Source organism: Sciurus carolinensis, chromosome 12 (assembly GCF_902686445.1).
Source record: "Sciurus carolinensis chromosome 12, mSciCar1.2, whole genome shotgun sequence".
NCBI lineage: Eukaryota > Metazoa > Chordata > Mammalia > Rodentia > Sciuridae > Sciurus > Sciurus carolinensis.
Genome location: NC_062224.1, coordinates 569,669 through 591,072, shown reverse-complemented (window position 1 = coordinate 591,072; position 21,404 = coordinate 569,669). Strand labels below are relative to the sequence as shown.

The window sequence follows — 21,404 nt, the reverse complement described above, 5'->3', positions numbered from 1 at the left end:
CAGGGGAGGGTCCAGGCCTGGAATTCTGCACAGCAAACACGCTCCTTCCCCTCCTGCCACCCCCGCTTCCCGCGAGCTCCAGAGACGCATTCCCATCTGTGGGGGTGTGAGCTGGGCTGGGGCCTCAGCACAAATTAAGCCCGAAAAGAAAGTGTGACCTCTGGGTTGCAGGTCTGGGATCCTGGGTGGTATGAAAGTCGACCACTTCAAACACTGGACTTGTTCTGCCTTTGAGAGAGACAGATGGAAAGACATCAAGGCCATTCCACGAGGTCAGCAGTCCCCACTGGGGCCCAGCTGCCAAGGATGGGAGGGCTGAAAACCCGAACTGATCACGAACCGAGGAGCCAGCCTGATGGACCCAGGAGAAGCCCCTGCACCAGACACTGGTGCTGCTAATGCACCCAAGAGGTGCTGGCGGGGGGCCGCAGACCCCTCCAGCCTTCAGACGCAGGCAGAGGCAGCCTCTGCTCTGCCTCAGGATCCATGCCACGTCTAGTCACCCAAGCGAATGACAGACTCACATCTGTGTTTCAGCTCAGTACTTCGGGTCTTCTTAAAAGGGAAAAGTTTCTCTCGAGGCTCAACTCAACCTACTAGGTGCTAGAAAGACAAGACACAGACCCTGGGTTTACAGCCGTCCTTAAAGCCAAAAGCCCCAGGCAAGGCTGGCTGGCCAGCTGGGTGGGAAGGACTCATGGTCCATCCCTGCAGACAGGTGGCCAGGCAAGCTGCTCGCCCCGCAACCTGGCCCACAGCACTGGCCAGAGTAAACACGAGTCTAAACTCTAGGTTTCATCAGGCAGGACCCTCAGGAGAGCACAGGTGTCTGGCCCTGAGGCCATGGCCTTCAGCATGTGGCCTCTCCCTCCCTCCGTGCTGCCTCGAGGGACCTCCACAGGACTTCCTTCTCCAGCAGGGCAGCCTGGACACTCCACGGTAGGGCAGCTGGGTTCCAGGAGGACGCAGTGCATGAAGGATGCTAGTCTCTGGGCTCCCTGACCTCTGACAGCTCCTGCGGCTCAGCCTGCGTGGCAGGAGATGGTGGGAACAGTGCGAGGCTGGGTGCTCTGGGCAGAAGAGCCACCTGCAGAGCCACGGGCATCAAGGCCACGAGCTCCGCACGTTGTGGCCATGTGGATCTACCTGTGATGCCCTCCTGATCCCGCCACCTGACGAAGAACAGCAAGCACTCCTAACACAGCAGGTGCGGGTGCAGACTAGCGGTGCACCCGTCTGTGGAGGGGAGACACTGGCCCCGCAGACCTGCCGGGAGATTAGAGCAAAGAACCAGCGGAGTCTGGGCAACCCACCACCGGCCCCGCCCACCTAAACTCCCTCCCCTTCCCAAGGCTGCCCGTCCATCACCCATCTGTTCTCCTTCAATACTCTGCTGCAACAGGCCTTCCAACATCAGTCGCCCCGGTGGGTCAGGTGAGCATACGCATCTAAATGCAGAACCACCAAACGTCATTACCTCATTCATAACCCACAACTTTGAGGCTTGGAGACATGCGGCAGCTTGCCCGAGATGACAGGTTGGCAGAGTCTGGGACAGGCTCACGCCCATCGGCAACGCCTGCAACCCAGCCCTCTCTGTGGCCGCGAGCGCAGAGCACGGAGCCCAGGAGATAGCCCTCAGCTCCCGCGCTCCACCCCAGTCAGCCAGGCCTGCAGGGTGCATTCCACCCAAAAGCTCCAACAGACGCCCCGTGGCCCCTGCTCAGCGAGGTTACCCCAGTGCTGGTTGTCACTGTGCTCCGTGACCTTCAATTTGGCAGCCACCAGCCTCTCATCAGCCTGGAGGCTGACAATCTCTTCTCTGAAAATGAGAACCACAGCAACCAACACGATCGCTTACCTGCCACAGCTCCCAGGACCCACCGTGCTCTCTGAAGGAGCTTCCTCGGCAGGCATCAGCTGACATGCAAAAGCAGGGGCCCAGACCCCAGGCTCCTGACAGACACGTGGGGACTGACTCGCAGGTCAAGGCCCTAAGCGGGGTCGGCCAGGAGGCGCCCCGCTCCTCCACTCTGCTTCCCCACCCTATTCTCCCTGCCTGACCCCCACACTGAGGTGGCCCCAGGTCTTCAGGCTCCCATCTGTGGAACCTGGTTCACACTAAGCTACGCACATTTTCTAGTGAGCGGTGAGCAGCCTCAGAAATGCAACTTCAACACAGCACCGTCCACAGAGGGTGGTTTCAGAGTTCCACTCAGGGACTCAGGGAGGCTAGAAATCTCACCCCTAAAAACAAAGTCAAAGAACCAACAGAACCAAAGGCAGCAGCCACATGCAGGGCCTCATGGGAAGTGCTGAGCCTTGCTCACCCTTGGGGATATGGCTGTGGAGGCTGCCCCAGAGGGAAAGCAGCGGAGACCCAGCAGGAGCCCGAGCACACGGCCGACAGCAGCAGGTGAACACGAGGGATCCAGCGAGAACCCTGGGACCACACAGTCTTGCTGCCGTCCAGCAGAGGGCTGTGGCTCAGCTGGTTAGCTGGGCAGCCTTGGTAGCCGGGTAAGGATTTGGGGAGCAGCAGCTGCAGGAGGAGCCGCCCCTGGATCTGGGGAATGAAAGGAGGTGGCTGGACTCATGGTGCCTCTGCAGCCCAGGGCGGGCCCTGAGGTGGGCACTGCTGGGCTGGTGCTGGCACCTCCAAGGCCAGGAGACGGGGCAAGTGCAGCCTGGATGCCCTGCTCCACGGGGGCTGGCGGAGGACAAGCCTGCATCCTGCCTACGGAGCCTGGAAGGACGCCACAGGAAACTGCAGTCCCCATTCCACGCCCCGCAGGGGAGGACAGGCGAGGGCCAAGGTGCTGGTGGGCACTGCACGCTGAGCTGTGAACGTGGTCTCCGTCACTGCCCCAGGGAGCAGGTGCTGGTTCCACACACACAGAGCTCCCAGGCTGTGGTGCTGGTTCAGGGGACCTCCAGAGACAGCAGGAAATAAGCCTTCAGGAAAGGCAGCTGCTCGGCCAGCTGAGGACACGCACCAGCAGCCCCCAGGTGCACTCTCACCCACCTCAGATACCGACACACAAACCCGGTCCCTGGCCTGCAACTGCAAGGAGAAGGGACAGGCTAGTCTCCAAGCCTGTGCGTCCAAGACCCGAGACTCGGCAATTCTCCAGTCTCAGGCTGAGGCAGCAATGGTCACCCAGTCAGACTGCACACCTGGGCACACGTGGCAAATGCACTGAAGGAACACCAGATCCCTGAAGCCAAAGATCCTGTGTGCCTCCACTAGCTCTGCAAACCGCCACATGCCCACAGTGGAGAGGAAAACAGACACAAGCCTAAGCTCCTTCAGAGCGGCTCCGCACCACCTCCTAAGCTCCGGCCAGGTCCCAGTCAGTGGGCACCACAGGCCTGGGAACATCAGGGGCCTCAGGCACCAGCTCTGCCAGGGTCTCCTTGCAGGCCCACGCTCCGCATGTGGCACTGAAGACAGGCCACTCAGCAGGCGACCCCAGCGTGTGTCCGGATCAGAAGAAGGCTCCTGCTCCTCCACTCAGCTGGAGGCTCGGGAGGCAACTACAGCCACACACCCTGACGACAGACCCCAGCACGTGGGACCAAGCCCTGCCAGCAAACATCCAAAGGAAAGCTGTGGACACCACAGTGAGCCACGGCTCCGCACAGGAAGGACGGCTGCTAGGAAACTCGGGTAGCAGCCAGTGCTGGCCAGGAGGTGGAGGAGCCAGGCCTGCTCGGCCACAGCAGCCTCTGTGGGGACAGTGGGTGGTTCCTCGGGGGGGCAGACACAGGCATCAGAGTCGGCACCCACTGGGGACAGAGCTAAGAACAGAGCGTAGCATCCCAAGAGACAGGTGCCGCGGGTTCCACGTGCCACCCTGCCACACCACGGCACCCCTCTAGAGGCACAGGAGCCAGCAGAGCATGGTATGGCCTTCAGCCTCAAGAGGAGGGTCCCGCCAACCACATGCATGGACCAGGAGGACACTGCTGGGAGACACATGGGTCAGAGGGGAGACCGCGAGCCCACGTCCACAAGGGCCTGGGGTGGCGAGCTCAGAGTCGAGAGCAGGATCACGGCGGGCAGGCTGCTCGAGGGTTGCAGCTCTGCGCCACAGACGGGTGCACGGAGTTGAGGAGCGTCAGACGTCAGAGCAGGTAGACACGCTCGGCCCCAGGGCCGCACAGCCACCAGTGGGTTAGGAGACACTACTGTGTTCTCGCCAGAGCCAAGTACAGTGAAAGCCCATCTGCAAGCAGCAGACACAGCGAGGCAGAATCACAGAACGAGGGTCGCCGATGCCGGAACCACCCGCTCGCACGCACTAGCCTGAGCTCTGACAGCAGGCCTGAGGGCTCCAGAGCCACTGCGTCCTCAGCAGTAAGCCAGCAGGGACTGCGCCAAGGGCCCGTCCACATTCCCGACTGTAAAAGCCAACGCCCGAGTCTTCCAAAGCAGAGACAAGCCCGAGCTGCAGGCCAAAGAGATGGCAAGTGACTACACCCCAGGTCCATGATCCTGACACCAGAAGATGGAACCTCGACAGTGCCTCCCACCGGCCATCCCCCTACCCGGCTGCATGAGAAGCCCACACGTGGGTCCTGTGGCCTGCCCTGAACTGGATGGGTGGGTCCTGGCTTCTATAGTGTAAATCTGCCCAGTGTTCCCAGTCAGGCTGATGACCACGCGGGGCTGGCAGCAGAGGGTGAAGAGCAGAGACACAAATGCAAGGAAACCAGCTCAGACCAGGTGGGTCCCAGAGGGTCCCAGGCTCCCGCGGGCCTGAGGGTTAGATTCAATGCAGCAGCCTTACCCTGCATGGATTTCACTTGTGAAACCTGAATTAGTACTGGGCATCAGATGAGGCAGCTCTTCAAACACACAAACTAGGCATGCCCCAGCGGGCCACCCACTCCCTCTGGGGAAGTACACTCGTCTGGGCAAGTAGGGTGGACGCTATGTTGCTGCCAGCTGCATGGGAGAAGGGGCAGGAGTCAGCTCCAGCCAGGACCTTCGTCTCCCCTGCAGGCACCTTCCAGGTGAAACACCTCACCCCCGGAGGGCGGGGACCACACGTGCTTACTGGGCATTTCTCCCTAGGAGTCTGGGCACAGGGCAGGTGCTCACCAGCTGATCTTGCGAATCCTTCAACAGCTCCAGGTAGTAACCCCAGACGACCCGCATTTTACCAGCCAGCTGAGACCCAGACAGGTACCTCTCCAGGACACACAGGGGGTGGCAGGGTTGAGACCAGAGCCAGGCAGCTCCACAGCTCCAGACAGTCCACCCACCTCCCCAGGCACTCCCAACAGCAGACAGTGGTCACACTGCTCAGCAGCAGTGCAGGGCCTGACTCTTGTCATAAGCCATGGACTGCTCCAGGAGACCCTGCCCAGGAGTCAATCTGCACAGAATCCTCACTTATGCAAAAGGGACATCCTGAAGGGCGTATCCAAGGAGCGACAAAGAGCGAGAAGGGAAGGTGCTCCTTTCCAGCTTGGCACCCTGCGCCAAAAAGAGCCCCAGTGATGGCGACGGCCCCAATGCCAGGCTGACCTTGCCGCAGCAAGTCCTTGCGTGGGCCTGCCTCTGCCCAAACTCCAGCATCTCCACCCCGCGCCCTCCCTCCCTGCCCTGTCCCATATGAGCCAGCCCCTCACAGCCAGGACGCAGCACCTCGTCCACCCTCCCTAGGGCACATGCTGCTGTATGCCTGCAAACCCACTGGGTCACTAAGGACAGGATTTTCTCGGTTCTTCCTCCAGCATCCTAAGAGCACTAGGGCCCCAATTCAAGTCCTCAGAAGCTTTGGCACACTCCCGTACCTCAACGTGGCGGGTCAGCTGCGACACGTTTGCAGACTGCTGGCACAGCTCCCACAGCAAGGCACTGATGCAGGGCGACCCCTGTGGGGTCCAAGTGTGCCTCGGTGTCCCCAGCAGTCCACATAGCCGATCTCCACCGTGTCTGAAGGCCCTGCAGATCTAAGCCAGGAGTCAACAGTGTTTCAACAGAGCTCTCTAAGCCACGAGCTGAGACACAGCACTCAAATAACCAGAGGACTCCAGCAGTCCCCACGAGTGGCGAAGGAATGACCGTCAGGCCCAACCTACAACCAGTGCCCCCCTGAAGGCAGCGGGGCTGGTGCTGGACTGCCGCTCCATGGAGAGAAGCTGGCAGGAGGGTCAGCAGGAAAACTCTTCCGAGAGCTGCAAGGACTGACCGCCCAACAGCCCAGGAGTCTACTCCTAGTCCTCGCCAGCAGCTGCGCAATCCCTGCTGCTCAGGAGCAGAATGGCAGCCCCAACGGGGCAGGCCAGGGGTCTAAGCTCAACAGGTACTACGTGCTTCTGGACAAAAGGCAGCACTCCAGTCTCCCCACATTCCACATCCACATTCAGAAAAAGCCGGATTCACCCCAGAAATGAAGCCGACTCTACCCTGATGGGCAGTAGGTGGGGGGCCACCTCACAGACTCAGCATGCAGAAGCCAACGTCAAATAACAGAGGCACTCAGCACCCACAGGGAGGTCCCCGGGGGGCAGAACCCACCCAAGGGCATGAACCCCTGACCTGTGGGGGACCAGAACGGCAAGGCTGGCACCCACGCAGCACCCATTCCCCAACTCGCTCCAGCCAAGCTGCAGTTCGTCCATAGGCCACTCCGCCCTGCAGTGCCGGGAATGTCCACTGCTCTGACCATTAGAGGACCTCAGAAGGAAACCACATGACCCTCTGGCCTCAGTGTTTCTTGGGTTCTGCTCCAACAAGGATGGGGCCTTCCCAGGTGCACGGTGATGCCAGGGAGCCGGAGAGTGGGCAGGGGACAGGAGGAGGTAGCCTTCCTGGGGCCTCTGCACCCGCCCTACATCCTCAGCCCAGAAACTCACACCTGCCTGTGTGCCTCCTCCAGACCAAAGGAGCCTGGCTGCAGCTGGCCCAAGGTCTCCAGGAAGGAAGTGCGAGCACACAGATAAAAGGAGCCCTCTCCCTACTCAGCCCCACCCAGGCCCTCCTCACCAGCTCAAGCTGCCAGGAGTGACAGAAGGCCCGGGACAGCCCAGGCCCTGTCCACCACACCACCCCTCCTCAGGAGAGTCCCATCACAGCCAGGTGGCAGTCTGAGAGTCCGCAGCCAGGTGTCAGCTGTCTTAACTGGAGGAATCAGAAACCACTCGCACACGGACTGGCGGACAGGCCCCACCCTCGGCCTGCACAGGGGGCTCTGTGTACATGTCATGTGGACTCGTCTTCAACTTCTCACCAAGTTTCAAAAGCAAGCCAGAAAGAGAACTAATGACATAAAAGAATATTTACCAAAAAAAACTTGGAGGAAAGTTTTCAGATAGCTCATTGTTCAGATAACAGCTCAAATGATGAAAAAAAAAAAAAAAAACAATTTCCAATCAGTTTAAAAATTATACAGCCACATATTTAAAAACCACATCCCAGTATAATTTTTCAAAGAGAGCGACAAGCAGTGAAGCACCTGGGAAATGACCTCCTGCAGCCCAGCCTGGAGGGAGGTCCTCTGGAACCCACCCCTCGGGCCTGGCTTCCTCAGCTGCAGGAGGAGTGAGCGCTTCAGGAGTCCTGTCCCCAGCTCCTTCCAATGCAAACCTTCTATGTGGGATGGGAGGGGGTGGCGGTGGCTGCACAGGGCTCGGAGGCCTGCAGGCACGTCAGCCCCAGGGCATCACACCGAGGTCAACACCAAGCTCCTCAGGTGCAGGCAGGGCCCATCCTGAGTGCACCAATGTGCCCTTTACTCCTCACCTAGCCTCTGGGGAGGCAGAAAGGGGAAGCACAGCTTGAAGGGGTCAGCGCTGCCCAAGGCCCAGGGCTCCAGAAAGCCAGAATTCATGCCCAGCACTCCGCTCCAGGCCACAGGCCCTGTGCACGACATCCTCTCTGCCAGGTCACACCATGCCAGAGAGACACCCAAGCCAGCACGGCACCAGGAGCTCCCATGCCGATGTGCTTGGGGCTCTTGCTATCAGACAGGCATAGTCATTCCAAATCCCCACAGTGGCCTCATGGAGCTGCCTGGCCTCGGACACCTGGCCTTCCCCACGGCACCAGGACTTGGTGTCCAAGTGGTCAGAGTGATGCTGTTGGACAGCTGCAGCTGTGGACCTGAGGGCCTGACCGTTCAGCCTCTGCCCACAGAGCAGCCCCAGGCCAGCCAGCTCCTCCCTGCAGGGAACAGACTTCCAACAGCTATGGTGCACCTGGTGGGGATGCAGGCGTTTTCCAACGCTAGGCAGAAAAACAGGCTGATCGTATCACCTGTTTAGGGCCAGCCAGGCACACAATGCCATGTGCTCTCCATCACCAATTAGGAAGAAAACCCTTTGAAGTAGGACAGCACCACTCAAGATCAGGTGAGTCATGCAGGGCATGTGGGACAAGCCTTTAACCAGGTAACTGGGGAGGTTGAGGCAGGAGGACCACAAGTTCAAGGTCAGCTTGGGCAATTTAGCAGGGCCCTAAGCAACTTAGTGAGGCCCTGTCTCAAAACAAAACTTAAAAAAAAAAAAAGGGGGTGGGGCCTAGGGTTGCAGCTCAGTGATAAATGCCCATGGGTTCAATCCCCAGCGACAAAAAAAAAATAAAAACCTAAGTCAGATTCAACCTCAGGACAGCCCCTAATTCATGTTTCCCTTGGCAAACGCCTGGTAGCCAGCATTTCTGTTTGAAGCACACTGACATGTAAGCTCCTAAGCCACCAAGCACAAACACGTGTCCCCTCTGTGCAGGGACACGCCCCCAGAGCCCAACTTGCCTGGGTGGCCACAGTGACACTCAGGCCTGGAGCTCAGACCACCCAAGGATGCAGACTGCCTCTTCCAGCTCCGGGCTTCTGGCTTCTCATCAGCAGTTTCCAGGAGGCTGGGCAGGTGATCACCTGCCTCTGATCAGCACCTTCCACCTGGGGTTGCGCTCTGCAACACAGGAGGGGAACCTGCTCTCTGCTCCTGGATGTTTCAGGGACATGGCCCCAAGACCAGGACGGCTGGCACTGGTGCTGGCCAAAGCCCATTAGGCAGTCTGGATGAACACTCAACTCCACCCAGCTTTGCCACACACCACCTGAGGGGAGCCCAAAACTGCACTGTGAACACAGAGCTCCTGTCTGGGCTCACGCCCAGTCTAGCAGGGAGCACAACAGTTGGAGACTCGCAGCCACAAGGCTCAGATAAACGCGAGGTACCAGGAGCCTCACCTTACAGAAAACACGCACCCTCACTATTGCCAAAGCCTCCGGTTCAGAATGCAGTGTAGAGTCAGGGCTTCCCTGCATCCTGCATATCTGCTGGGGAACAGAGAGACCAACACACGCTTACTGAACACCTTCCACCTGCACCTCCCAACCACCTGCAGCTCCCACTGGGCAGTGGGTAATAGCAAGCAGAGCTGCCTAGGACACCAAAAACCTGGTGTGACCAAGGACACGCACCTGACCCGCGGGAAGGGTGCCATCAGGGTGCCAGACAGCCACCAGCCCAGGAGGGCGAGGGTCTCCAGGTAGCCAGCAGTCTGATGAGGAGTCAGCGACCACAGGGCCACCTCGGCTCGCCACAGCCTCCGATCGCTCACCTGGGGACGATTTCCAAAGCAGAGTCCTCCCCACAGAACAATGGAAACCATGAAGGAAGGTTTCCCTGTGGGGTCCTCCAGAGTCCTTCAAGGACCCTGACCACCACACCAGAGGTCCAGGAGGTCGAAGGGAGGCCTGAACACGAGCCCCGGCAGCTGCACCCTCTGCCTGTGCCAACCAAGGCTACACACATCCATGAACATCTCTTCTAATTTTTTGAGTAAATTCAAAAGTACACAAAACTGAAATAATATAATGAACACCACATCCAGTGGTCAACTTCCACAACATGTCTGGCTAATCTAATTGTCCCCAAAATTTCTCCCAGGTAGGACATCACTGTGTCCACAAACATCTGAATTTATATTTCCAGAAGATATGGATATTTTAAAACCATAATTCCAGTGCTGCTGCCACTGGACACATCATAGCCAGACCTGGGTCCCAGAACCATTACCCCTGGACACACCCAGGCAGGCCTGGCCTGGATCTGTTTTCCAGTCATTATTCAACCTACCCTCTATCTTTTGTTTCTCAAACAGTGTTGTCGTCTTCAGTGATTGTGAAACCCCTGAAGGAAGACAGGCCCCTGCTGATCCAGAACTCCAGACGTAGACCTGCAGGTACCAGGCTATGCCCAGAACTCTTTCTCAGTGGGCACATGCTCACCAACTGCTCTCAGAAATAAAACGCAGGAGTGCTTCTGTCTATGTGAGCTGGGAATGGGAGTGGATGGAGGCAGAGGTACACATTCAGACAGGCCACCAGGCAGCCAAGTTCTCCTGAGGGTGAGCAGAAAGGTCATACCTGGGCAATGCCAGAGGCCCTCCCCAGTTCAGCACCTGAAGCTGGGATGCCTGTCCCCATGGGTGACATCTGGAGACACTGTAGACCAAGAAGGGGTCAAGTCTCATCATTACGAGCTCAAACCTCAAAACAGATGAACATGTCAATGGCTTAGAAGGAAACCCAGGAACAATATTCCTAGAAGCCAAGTCAGTGTGGGTCAGTGTGGACAGCAAGCTGGAGTCCAGCAAAGCTCCCAGAGAGCCGAAGGCTGGCCAGCCTTGCACAACTGCCATGAGACCTTCAGGCTGGAGCTGGGGGCACTCAGTGCTTCACAGGCCCCTCTGGGAAGAGCTATGAGACCCACACTCTTGGTGGCACAGCAGGTGACCAAGAGAAGTGGCAAAAAGGGGGGCTGGGACAGGCTGGATCCAAGATCAGGAACACCATTCCCAACTTCTTCCACTCACATTTCCCTGAGTCCAGGCGTGAGAGCGAGACCTGGGAAATCGATGTCTAATGACGTCAGACAGGGCTCTCCCAACAAGTAGGAGATAAACGTAGCTGCCGAGGAAACTCCAAGACACGGCTCAGTGGGCGGTTTCCCCTTCCAGGGGCATGTGGAGGAACAGCGGGCTTACACATAATGGCATCTCGGAGTCCGCCAACAGGGAAAAGCAAAAGGGAGCATTCCAGAAACCAGCGGGGAGAAAAGGCAGCCAGGGCGAGCGAGCAGCTGGGGAGCTCCTGGAGGGTAGGCCAGACCAGAGCGGGGGACGGCCCTGGGGGAGCCCAGAGCGAAGGGATCGCAGGAGGCAGGAGGCACCCCGGGGGGGCTCGAGGCCCACCACTCACCCACACTGACTGAGTCCTGATAACAGTGGGCAGCCCCAGAACCAGGCCTTCAATTTGCACAGCTCCTCAGGACATTCAGCTGAGAGCCCCTTCCTCCGAAGCGTGTCGATTTCACAGAGCAGCACCTTCGAGGAGGCGGAGGCGGGGACCCTCCTGGCCACCACCTCCAGAAGCACACTGGTGGCATGTTCTGCCCCACAGAGCCTATGACGGCTCCTTGAGCAGGCCGACAGCCTCTGGGAACTGCAGCTGCAAGCTCCCACGGGGGCCGCTCCCTGAGTGGCTATGGGCAACAAGTCACAGTTCCACTTTATTCTCCTCAAAATACCACAGATCCCAGGACCTAGACGTTACTCACACTGCCACAGCCTCCCCAAAGCTGGGCACGCTGGGCAGGACTGGCCTCTGCTTCCTGCTAACGTGTATGGACGACCTACCCACACCCGGCAACCACGTGGCAGTGGAGATCCTGGGCTGCAGCAAGATTGCTCACGAAAGGCTGATGTGCAGAGTCTGCAAACGGGCCTGCATGACCCTGGGTCACCACCCCATCTCACCTGGCACTGCGCGGAGGTCAGCTTAGGGGTCAAGAAGCACAAAGCACAGGCCACAAGGGCAGTGTGGCAGCCAGGCACACACCATCTCCAGACCCAGCGCAACAAGAGCAAAAAGCCCCACATGTCACACGAGGGGGAGACACATCCTGGGGAACTGGCTCTGTCACTGAGCACAAGAAGCCAAAGAACAGAGAGACCCCAGAAAGCGGCTGGGTACAGCCGAGACCAGGGCCACCTGTCCGTGAACCCATGAGCACGACACCCAGGCCCCTTGTGCTGCTCTGAGCCCACTGCACCCAGCGTGTCCACAAGGTAGGTGACCCGGTGGTACTCGTCCCTCAGGCCTCCTGGAGTGGAGGCTCCAAGCACAGGGACCCTGCACCCACTGTGCTCCTCACAGATCCCCAGCATCAAGCCATGCCTGCACACAATAGGTCTCCAAAGACTCTGGGTAAGAGAATGAAAGGTACGGGGACTGCAAAGGTACAGGCGGTGAGGGCAGGCACCAAGGGCGGGAATGCAGAGTTAGTGGAGCAAACGAGAGAAACAAAGAAAAGGCCAAGGAGCCGACGCTGCCTGCGTGCAGGGTGCCAGGGTGCACCGCCCAGGAGGCCCTCAGCGGGCAGACGCACTGGGTGCACCAGGACTGGCACTGCCACAGCCAGGGAGGGGTGGGAGCCAGGAGCTCCCACCAGCTGAGACCTAGGAAAGCCCCCGCCCTCTCCCCACTCAGTTCCTCCATCAGCACAAAGGGAGAAACCAAAGGGCTGTTCTGAGGACAGCTCCAGCTGCAGGACTCCTGGACCGCGCTGTGCACAGGGGCGCGTCGATGTGGGCACTGAGTTTAAAATTAAGACTCATGTGCTTCTTCCTGGCGGGCAGGGGTGCCGCCCAGACCACACTAGAGACTCCCCGGAGGGCCAAGCACAGGAACAGGTGGAGAGGAGGCCAACATCTACCACTGTAGCCTTCACAGAGGTCACTTCTGCCCCTGGACACACACGTGCTTGGCACCAGCACCCACAGCCAGTGGGGAGGGGGCTCTGGCACAACATGGGCAGGGGTTGGGACGCTGCCAGTGTTCTGTAACACAGAGGGCAGCCCCCACTACAAAGCGTCATCCAGCCCAAACACCAACTGTACCTGGTGAGAAACCCTGAACCAAGGTGGCCACTGCCCCCTGGTCCTGACCAAAACATGTAGCCCAGTTTGGACTCAAGAAGCCCAAGGACTCCCCCCATCTTTCCTGGCCACTCTGCCTCCTTGAGGGTTAAGGACAGGAAACTGCTGCCTCGGACAGGACCAGGTGGCCGGGAGGAGGACCTGGATGGGACGGCCTGCCCTGTGGGGCACTCCTGGGAGCAGAAGTGGGATGGGCAGTTCACCAGGGCAGGCAGCCTGCAGGGCCAGGAGTGATCAGCCACTGCCCAGCCCCAGGCAGGGCCAGCCTGCTGGACACAGGGGCTCCCAGCGCTGCAGGTCTGGGCTCTTTCAGCATAGGCCTGCGAGCGAGGTTCCCTGCAGCAGGGTTGGTTTTCTGGATCCAGCCCTGATGAATCACTGCTGTCTGCGCTGTGGCATACTAAGAAACCCATCTGTACGAATGACACACTCCCCAGGCCCACACTGGACGTGGGAAAGCGCAAAGCCAGTGTCTCCATCCTCCTGTGCCACAGGAGGAGGGGGCCAGGGAGGAGCACGGTGGCTGAGGGGCATGCCCACGGGAAGGACTTCTCAGTGCCAGGGCCTGGTCTGCACCCCTGGGAGAGGGCACATGGTCTACAGGGAGAAAGCGGGCGAGGCTGTCTTGGCTGAGTTACACATCACTGGCACCTGCACACTGAGTTAACCCCGAAGTCACATGGGGGTCAGAGGTCAGGGAGTCTTGGTACCATAAGAGGAAAAGCCACACTCTGAAGACAGACTGTCCTGGTGAGCTCACACTCACACATGCAGAGCGACTGCCTGGGCCCAGCCCGTCCCAGGACCACTCAGGAGCCCAAGAGCAACAGCAGCAACACAGAAGCAAAGCCCCACGGGAAGGAGGTGACCCCGAGGCCACCAGCAGGCCTGTGCAGGAAGGCACTCAGTGCGCCATCACCACAGGCACCTGGGCACTGCAGCCCTCACGGTGGTGGGGGTCACTCCTGTTGAATAGGGAAGGCAGCCCACTGAGTGGCACATTTATGCCCCACAGAAGGACCTTGTTCTCACAATCTGTGTGGCGTGGCTGAACGTGAGTCTCCACCTGACCTGCATGGCTCAGGTCACCTCTGCACATGCAGCTTCCCAAACAGGCTTCACCAGGAACAAGGACCAAGATCCACAGGGGAGTGGGCTTGGCCAAGTCCATGGGTTCCATGTGCAGACTGCTGGTCCATCAGGAGCCTCCAGGGCTCTTCTCAGAACATCCTGCCACCTGTCCAGATATCCACCAGTGGCTCCCAATGCTGTCCAGGCCTCAGTCCCTGCCACCTCACCTCTGGGCAGGCACAGCAGCAGCTCACCACTCAGTCACTGGATCTGCACCTTCCCCAAGTGACTCCCTGTGCCAGAAGGCCCAAGACCAGCAGCAGCAAGGAGGCACAGACTGCCCACTGTTCTGACCACCTCTCGTCCCCTCTTCCAGGTGCAGAATGCAGAAGAGCCCACCCAGCAGGAGTCAGACTGCAGAGCCTGACAGCAACCTGCAGCCTGAGCAAGCTGACCCCACTGTGCGCCCCTCTTGCTGCAGGGCCCAGGGCAGGGCTCGGCACCTGCGCTCTTTATCAGTCAGTCTGTTTCCATTGTGCTTGAACGCCCAGAGGCGGCCACAACGGAACTTCCCAGCTGGGACCTTTGCTCTCCTTGAGCAGTTCATCGTCCAGGGCCATCTGCAGACTGTCCCCAGTGCTTCCCTGCTGCTATCCCAACTGCAATACTGTCGAATGGCATCTGAACTGCACACTGACCAGAGAGAGCGAACACGCGTGAAATGGCAAGCCTCACATGCAAACCAAGCATGCTTCTGAGCCCACAGTCACCTCCCAACAGGAGGGACAGGGCAGGGAGCCTGGGGAGCCCGCCAGCCTGCGACCCAGCGCTCCCCACTGGAGCACACCCACCAGTCGCCTGCAATAGTAGCAAGCCCCAAGGCAAGCTGCACCTGGGTCCACTGTCTTGCTGGCTGCCCACCAATGGGAACCCACTGTGACACCACAGATGGGTGGGGAGCTGGCAGGGGCAGACAACTTTCCAGGAGTCCATCATTAATGGCAGTCAAGGTTCACAGCACAGCCCCAAAGGAACCAACCCAATTAGTCTCAGAGACACAGACAAGGGATAAAAAGACCCAGTTACACAGAATCCAAGACAACACTTACAAACCTGGCTCACTCCATTTCCAGGTGTTTTGAAGGGTTTCCTTTTTCTCTTCTCCTTTTTTACATATCAGTTATTCAGCACCCACTATTTGCCAGAAACTATGAATAGCATGTAATCCTCAAAAAGGTCACAGGATATGAATGCTTATCCCTACTGTAAAGATGAGGATCAGAGAGCTTCAGTAAATTAGTGAAGGTCACTAAGTAGAAAGAGGCAGAAAGTAAGTCTCACTAGTGCCAACAAGTGAACTGTGCCCTTTCCCTTCTCAGGGGTGTCTACTCCCCTCTCAAAAACGTTGCTGGTTCCCTAAACCAGCTAAGTCAAGAGCCAAAATGCCAACCTGGCATCTGAAGCCCTCCACAACTTAGTCCCAAAGTCCTTCTCCAATTGCACACCTAAGGTTCCCCTAATTAGTATGACACTCCAGTCCCTGGAAGCCCCTGGTCCCATGCCAGGAGCCCCTCCCCCAACACCACCTGTTGCTCAGTCCTCACCTAGGGGCTGCTTTGCTCCTCCCAGAGCAAAGGCAGAGCACCCACACCAGCTCCCAGGAGGGGCAGTGCTGCAGGCCCTGGGCTCCCCAAGGATGGGGGATGCAGAGATGAGGGGCACATGTCTTGCCCTCTCCCAGCAGAGCACATGGTTCCCCCACTGGAAGCCCTGTCCTTTCCACCAAGGTAGCCACACTTCACCCAGAGGCCACTTCATTTAAACAGCAATGCCTTCCTCTCTTCTGCACCTCCACTGTGCCAAACAGCCCAGGACCCTGGGGAGATTTAACACGATTATAATTTTAAAGCATTTGAGATGCTCAAGGTAGGGGCCTCCTTGAGAGCAACTCATCAATTCAGGAGGAAGAGCTAAATATGGGGAGGGGGAGGCCACTACAAATGTACAAGAAATGCCAAATGAAACTGTGCACAGATTGCTTTAACACACATCCTGAGCATCAGCACGGAGTCCTGAGTTTTGCAGCAAGTGCGGGTGGGGGGTCAGTTTTCAGCTCTTACTCCTGTTTGGTTTATTAAATCTGCAATCTGAAGTGAGCTGACTTTCTGCGTTTCCAAATGGAGAATAACAGTTCTGCAATGAGTTATTTAACAGGCAGGGCACACAATGAAGAGCCCAGGCCGTGCTGCTGAAATAGCAGAAAACCTAGTACGCTCCCTCAGACAAGCCCCGAAGTCTAATCCTGAAGACTGATGCCCCATGAAAAACCTCAGAACGTGGAGAAATTGGCTGAATGTGGAATCAAAGCCCTGACATGAATAGTAGAAAACAAAGAAAAAATATAAGCCCATTTATCTCTTTAAAATAAAAAAGTATAGTATTTAAATTCTGCTATTTCATGCATATACCACTATCTTTTTTATGTCCATACTTAACAAGCTGAACAAATCACATGTTTTCTTTTATCATGAAGATGTCTAAACCCTGGGAAACAGTCTGCGGGAGGCAGTTCTCCTATAGGTCAGGAATTCAAGAGAGCAGGTACTGGTGGCCCTCCAGAAAGCATCTCAGGTCCTCCCTTCCTTATGTCAGGGTCCACCCCATTGGGCTGAGTCTTCGGCAATGTCAAAAGCTCTGGCCTTTATACACTCCCTCCTCCTCTGGGGGCTGGGAGTGAGTCTTGTGGCTGGTAGACCAGCACCCCAAAGCACCCCAACCCACACACAGTCACCTCCCAGTTCTTCCACCTGGTCTTCACCTGGCCATGAGGATTCCTCGAACTTTCCCTCTAAGCTAAAGGTCACAGGTGGGGGTGCAGGTGAGGGTGTGTCTCGAGGCTTGAACAAGAAGCCCCTGCCAACTGTCCACCAGCTGCAGCTCCCAGCTGAGGACCAAGCCCTGGGAAGCTGACCCCACACACCTGCCCTAGTCCCCTGTGCTACTGCAGTGGTAAGGATAAGGGGTCTCACCAGCAGGCCAGGCTAGGCCAGGGGCCAGGGCAGTTTACTGGGAAGACAAGCTTGTAAATATCATTCCAGTTTAGAACCAAACTGCTTCCTAAGTCGCCTGCTCTTGATTCAAGAATTCAAGGATTCAGCCTAAAAGCAGAGCTGAGAGCCCAGGTCAGTTCCACCAAGCCAGACCATCTGCACATGGAGACATTCTCCCCACAATGCCACTCTGAAAAGAGCCACCATGGACTCACCAAGAGCTAACCCAGACACCTCTACCTACCTCAGTCTAGAGCCAGGGCTGGGAATGGATGGACAGGGGCAAGCCAGCAGCTGTCTTAGAGGCAGCCAAGCCCAGTGTGACATGGAAGGTCAGGCTTCTCCCAGATGTCTGGGACGGCTGCAAGTTCATCTCCTCACTCCTTGCCCAGACAAGTTCCAACTCCATTAACTGACTTTCTGGGTTCCTGGTGTCACTAATGAGGCTTAAGGACTTTGGAAAAGAGAAGGCTGCTTTCAAAGCCTATAAGACAATAAAACCCCAGAAACCCCTCCGACTAGCAGGGTAGCTCGACAGCACAGGGGCTGGCACACGATGGCCCGGTGCTCCGAGTCCTCCCGGTTCCCAAACCCGCCAGCCACGCAGCAGGACCACACAGCAGTCCCATGTTCCCCCACAGCTTCATGGCTCGGCCCTTGGCGCCCGTGGGAAACACCCATCCAGGGGGACTGGGGACCGGGAAGTGGGGCTGGGAAACGCAAGCGCAGGAGGCCGCGTCCTCGCGGGAGGCCAGGGACCGCGCTGGGCAGAAAGGACCCGGGGCCAGGCCGCGGGGCTCTGGCGCCCGCTCGGGGTCGGGCGCGGCGGCCATCCGGGGCGGGGCTGGGTGTGCGTGTGTGGCTCCGGGTGTCCGCGCCCTGCGCGGCAAAGGGCAGATGGGGCCAGACAAGCGATCACAGCCTGCAGGGTGGCCGGAGGTAGGCGCGAGGGTTTGCTGCCGCCTGTACCGAGGGGTCGAGAAGAAACTTGGACTCCTGACTCCTAGTGTGCACACCGAGCAGGAAGAGCAGTCGCTCCTTCTGCTCGCTGCCCACCCCTTTGTGCTCCCCGCACCCTCCCCTACACTCCGCGCAGGGCAAGCTGCGCGGGGACAGGACTCCAGTCATGTGGACAGGGGGTGCGGAGGGAGATGAAGTGGACAGGGGCCAGTGGGGGAACCAAACGGACAGAGGTCGGGGATGGTGCAGAAGGACAGGGGTCCGGAGAGACCAGGTAGGCAGAAGCCAGTCGGGGGACAAGGTGGGCGGGGGCCAGTGGGAAAGCCAGGTGGACAGGGGTCGGGGTGGGGGCCGGGTGCATAGGGGCCGGGGTGGAGGCCAGGTGCACAGGGGCCTGGCACCCGCGGGCCCCGGGCCACTCACCTTCCTGCCCGCGCCGCCCGCGGCCAGCGCGGAGCCGCCCCCCGAGTACATGTAGTAGGCGATGCCCAGCACCCACAGCAGGGCGAAGCACAGCAGCATCCGCGAGCGCCGCCGCATCCTCCCACTCGGCGCGGCGCCGACTGCAGCCTGGCCGGCGGCGGCGGAGGGCGCGGGCGGGCCGGGGCGGGACCGGGCGCGGGGCGGGACCCGGCGCGAGGGACGCGGGGACGCGGGGACGCGGGCGGGCGGCGCTCGGCGCCCGGCAGGAAGCGCGGCCCGGCGGCGGGGTCAGGGAGCAAAGGGCGACCAATCGGCGCGCGGGGGCGGGGCCGGGGCGGGGCCGCGTCTGCTGGGCTAAGATGCCCCGCCCCGAGCGCCGCGCGGCGTGACTGGCAGGTGGCTGTGGCGGAGGCGGAGCGCGAGGCCCGGCCCTGGGCCCGACTGCGCGGCCGCTCGCTGCAGCTTCCGTTCTCAGCTTGCAGCAAAACGCCCCCGATCTCCAGTGTCGGGTTCACCGTTTTATTTACGCAGAGGTGGGGCGTTAAGATAGAACCTGGGAAGGTGACTTTCAAAGGCACGCCTTTCTGGATTGAACAGTCTAATATCAAGGAAGTGATCATGTTAAACAAATATGAAATGGGGAGGAAGGCAAATTTTATCCTTAAATCGTTTCCTTTTCATGGGATATTTTCTTGAAAGAAGAGCTCAGTCTGCACAGGGAGCATCTCCAAACGTGGAAGAAACAGCTGTCTTGTCACAACGTCGATGTGACCTTGGCATGCCCTCGTAGCGTCAAAGTTGCCAGTGCTCCTGAAAAAGGAAGAAATGTTACCAGCACTTGACACATTATCAGTTTTTCAAGAGCCTCAGAGTCCCAGGATAATGGCAGTTGCTGATGGTATCTACCCATGGCCTCTACAAAAGCAGAAAGCTTCAGATTACGGAAGAAGGAAGAAAAGACATAAGTTCCAACAGAGCTCCTCCACTATAGCCAAGGACTTAGGGGAAACAATGCCTCCTCCTTATGTAAAGAGAAAGTTCAACACCAAGAACTAAAAATTGATCAGGAAAAGAGACTTTGTAGGAAAAAAATGGGAAAAGAAGTGGCAGCCATGAGAAAAACCTTGCTTCTTAGGACAAGTCATATAAATAGGGAAAAGGTAATGCCCTTTGGAGGCCTGGGGGTGAAGGAAAAGAAGGAAGTCAGAAGATCCTGCAGAAATAAGACAGCTGGTCCCTCCTCAGCCTCGGGCATCATGTATGAAATTCTGCGCTTCAGTACACAGGTGGGAGAGAAAACTCCCAGCCTGGAAACCTGCCCAGATGCCTAGGAGTAAGAAAACTCAAATCAAGGGCAAAAGCTACTGCAAAAAAAAAAAAAAAAAAAAAAAAAAAAAAAAAAAAAAAATTTGTTCCATTCCTAATGACGACAAAAGGAACCATGAGAGTGGCCTGGCAAAAATTCCCCCAGAAGAACCACAAAGTGGAAGCAGTGGTTCTTCTACCCACCAAACTGAATAAAGGGCCAGGTGTCTGTATGCACACACAGCTCGGAACAGGAGTTCAAACACCAGGAACAGACTAGACACAAACCAGGAAGAAACAGCGAAGGTTGACCCAATTCAGAAAAGAAATTGGAAGTAAAGGCAGAATCTATACCAGGAAGAAAGGATAGCTACAAGGCAGCTAGGAGAAAACTTATTTATATGAAAATAGGTAAAGGGACCTTGAAGAATGGCAAGAAAATCAAGAAATCGGAAATAAGATTTAAAAGTGAAAAGATTCAGGGGGAAGTTGCTGAAATGAAAGTTGGGAAAGAAGGACCAAGATACCATCACTGGAGTCCCTAACATAGGCACGAGTCTTGGAGTCGGTACTGGAGCCACCATCTGGGGAAACTGCAGGAACAGGGAACATTCAAATATTCAAACCCAAAGTGCCTTCCTGGCTGGTGGAAAACTGGTCAGGAATAATCAACTCCAAAACATATCTTAATGAAACTTTTAAACTCTAAAGGCAAGAAAGATCAAACTACTCTTGAAGATAATAAATGAGGCTGGCATCGGAGTTCCCAAGAGCAGTCTGGAAAGGAGACAGCAGGGCCAGAGCTCTGGCCCAGGTGGCCATCCCATCCTCCAAGCCCCGAGGCCAGGCCAAGCCGCGCGAGCCTGGTGCAGGATCCAGCGTGACCACGCCCAGGGGCTTTTCAAGGACTCTCAGGGAGCCACTGGGGGGAACCAGCCAAGCAGGTTGGGGAGAGCTCCTGTGCTCGTGGACCAAGGCCCAGCAGCAGCTCCTCACAAAGGCAGAATTACCATAAGACGCAGCAACCCCACTACTGAGCTTGAGCTGAAAGAATTGGAAACAGGAACCTGAACAGATACATGGTGGCATTTGCAATCCCTGAAGATGGGCAAACAACAAAGGCGTTGGCCAAGTGGAGTCCCCCTGCCCTGGAAAGGAAGGGAAGTGCACATGCACTGCAGCTTGGCTGCACCCCACGCTCCCATGTCCAGCAAAAGGAGGCCCACGTGCAGGAACGCACGCCACAGTGTCCCTTCACGATGTCGTGAGGTGCACTGAGCGGCCCCTTGCAGGCAGAAAGCAGAGTGGGCGCCAAGGTCTGGAGGGGGCGTCTGTGTGTGGGGACAGAGTTTTGGGTGGAAGGAGCCAAGGCTCTGGAGGTGGATGGTGAGCGTGGTGAGAAAGAGGAGGTGGCATGGTCCATCTTCAGGATTTACTATTCCATCTTAATTGGATGCATTGTAGCCATTTTAATTCGATCTTTCCATTTGTCTGACCCAATTTTTAAAAAAATTTTTTTAGTTGTGGATGGACACAATACCTTTATCTTATTTTTTAATTTATATGTGGTGCTGAGGATGGAACCCAGTGCCTCACACGTGCTAGGCACGCCCTCCACCACTGAGCCACAGCCC

General features: G+C 57.6%; 1 protein-coding gene across 1 annotated transcript in view; it reads right to left on the bottom strand.

Annotated features, from left to right (window-relative positions):
• Positions 1-18,720, bottom strand: part of Galnt2 (polypeptide N-acetylgalactosaminyltransferase 2) — an 84,186-nt gene extending 65,466 nt beyond the window's left edge. Inside the window, exon 1 of the mRNA XM_047520926.1 lies at positions 18,466-18,720. Coding sequence (XP_047376882.1) covers positions 18,466-18,582 — 117 coding nt within the window. The 5' untranslated portion in view covers positions 18,583-18,720. The remainder of the gene's footprint in view (positions 1-18,465) is intronic.
• Between the last annotated feature and the right edge of the window lie 2,684 nt (positions 18,721-21,404).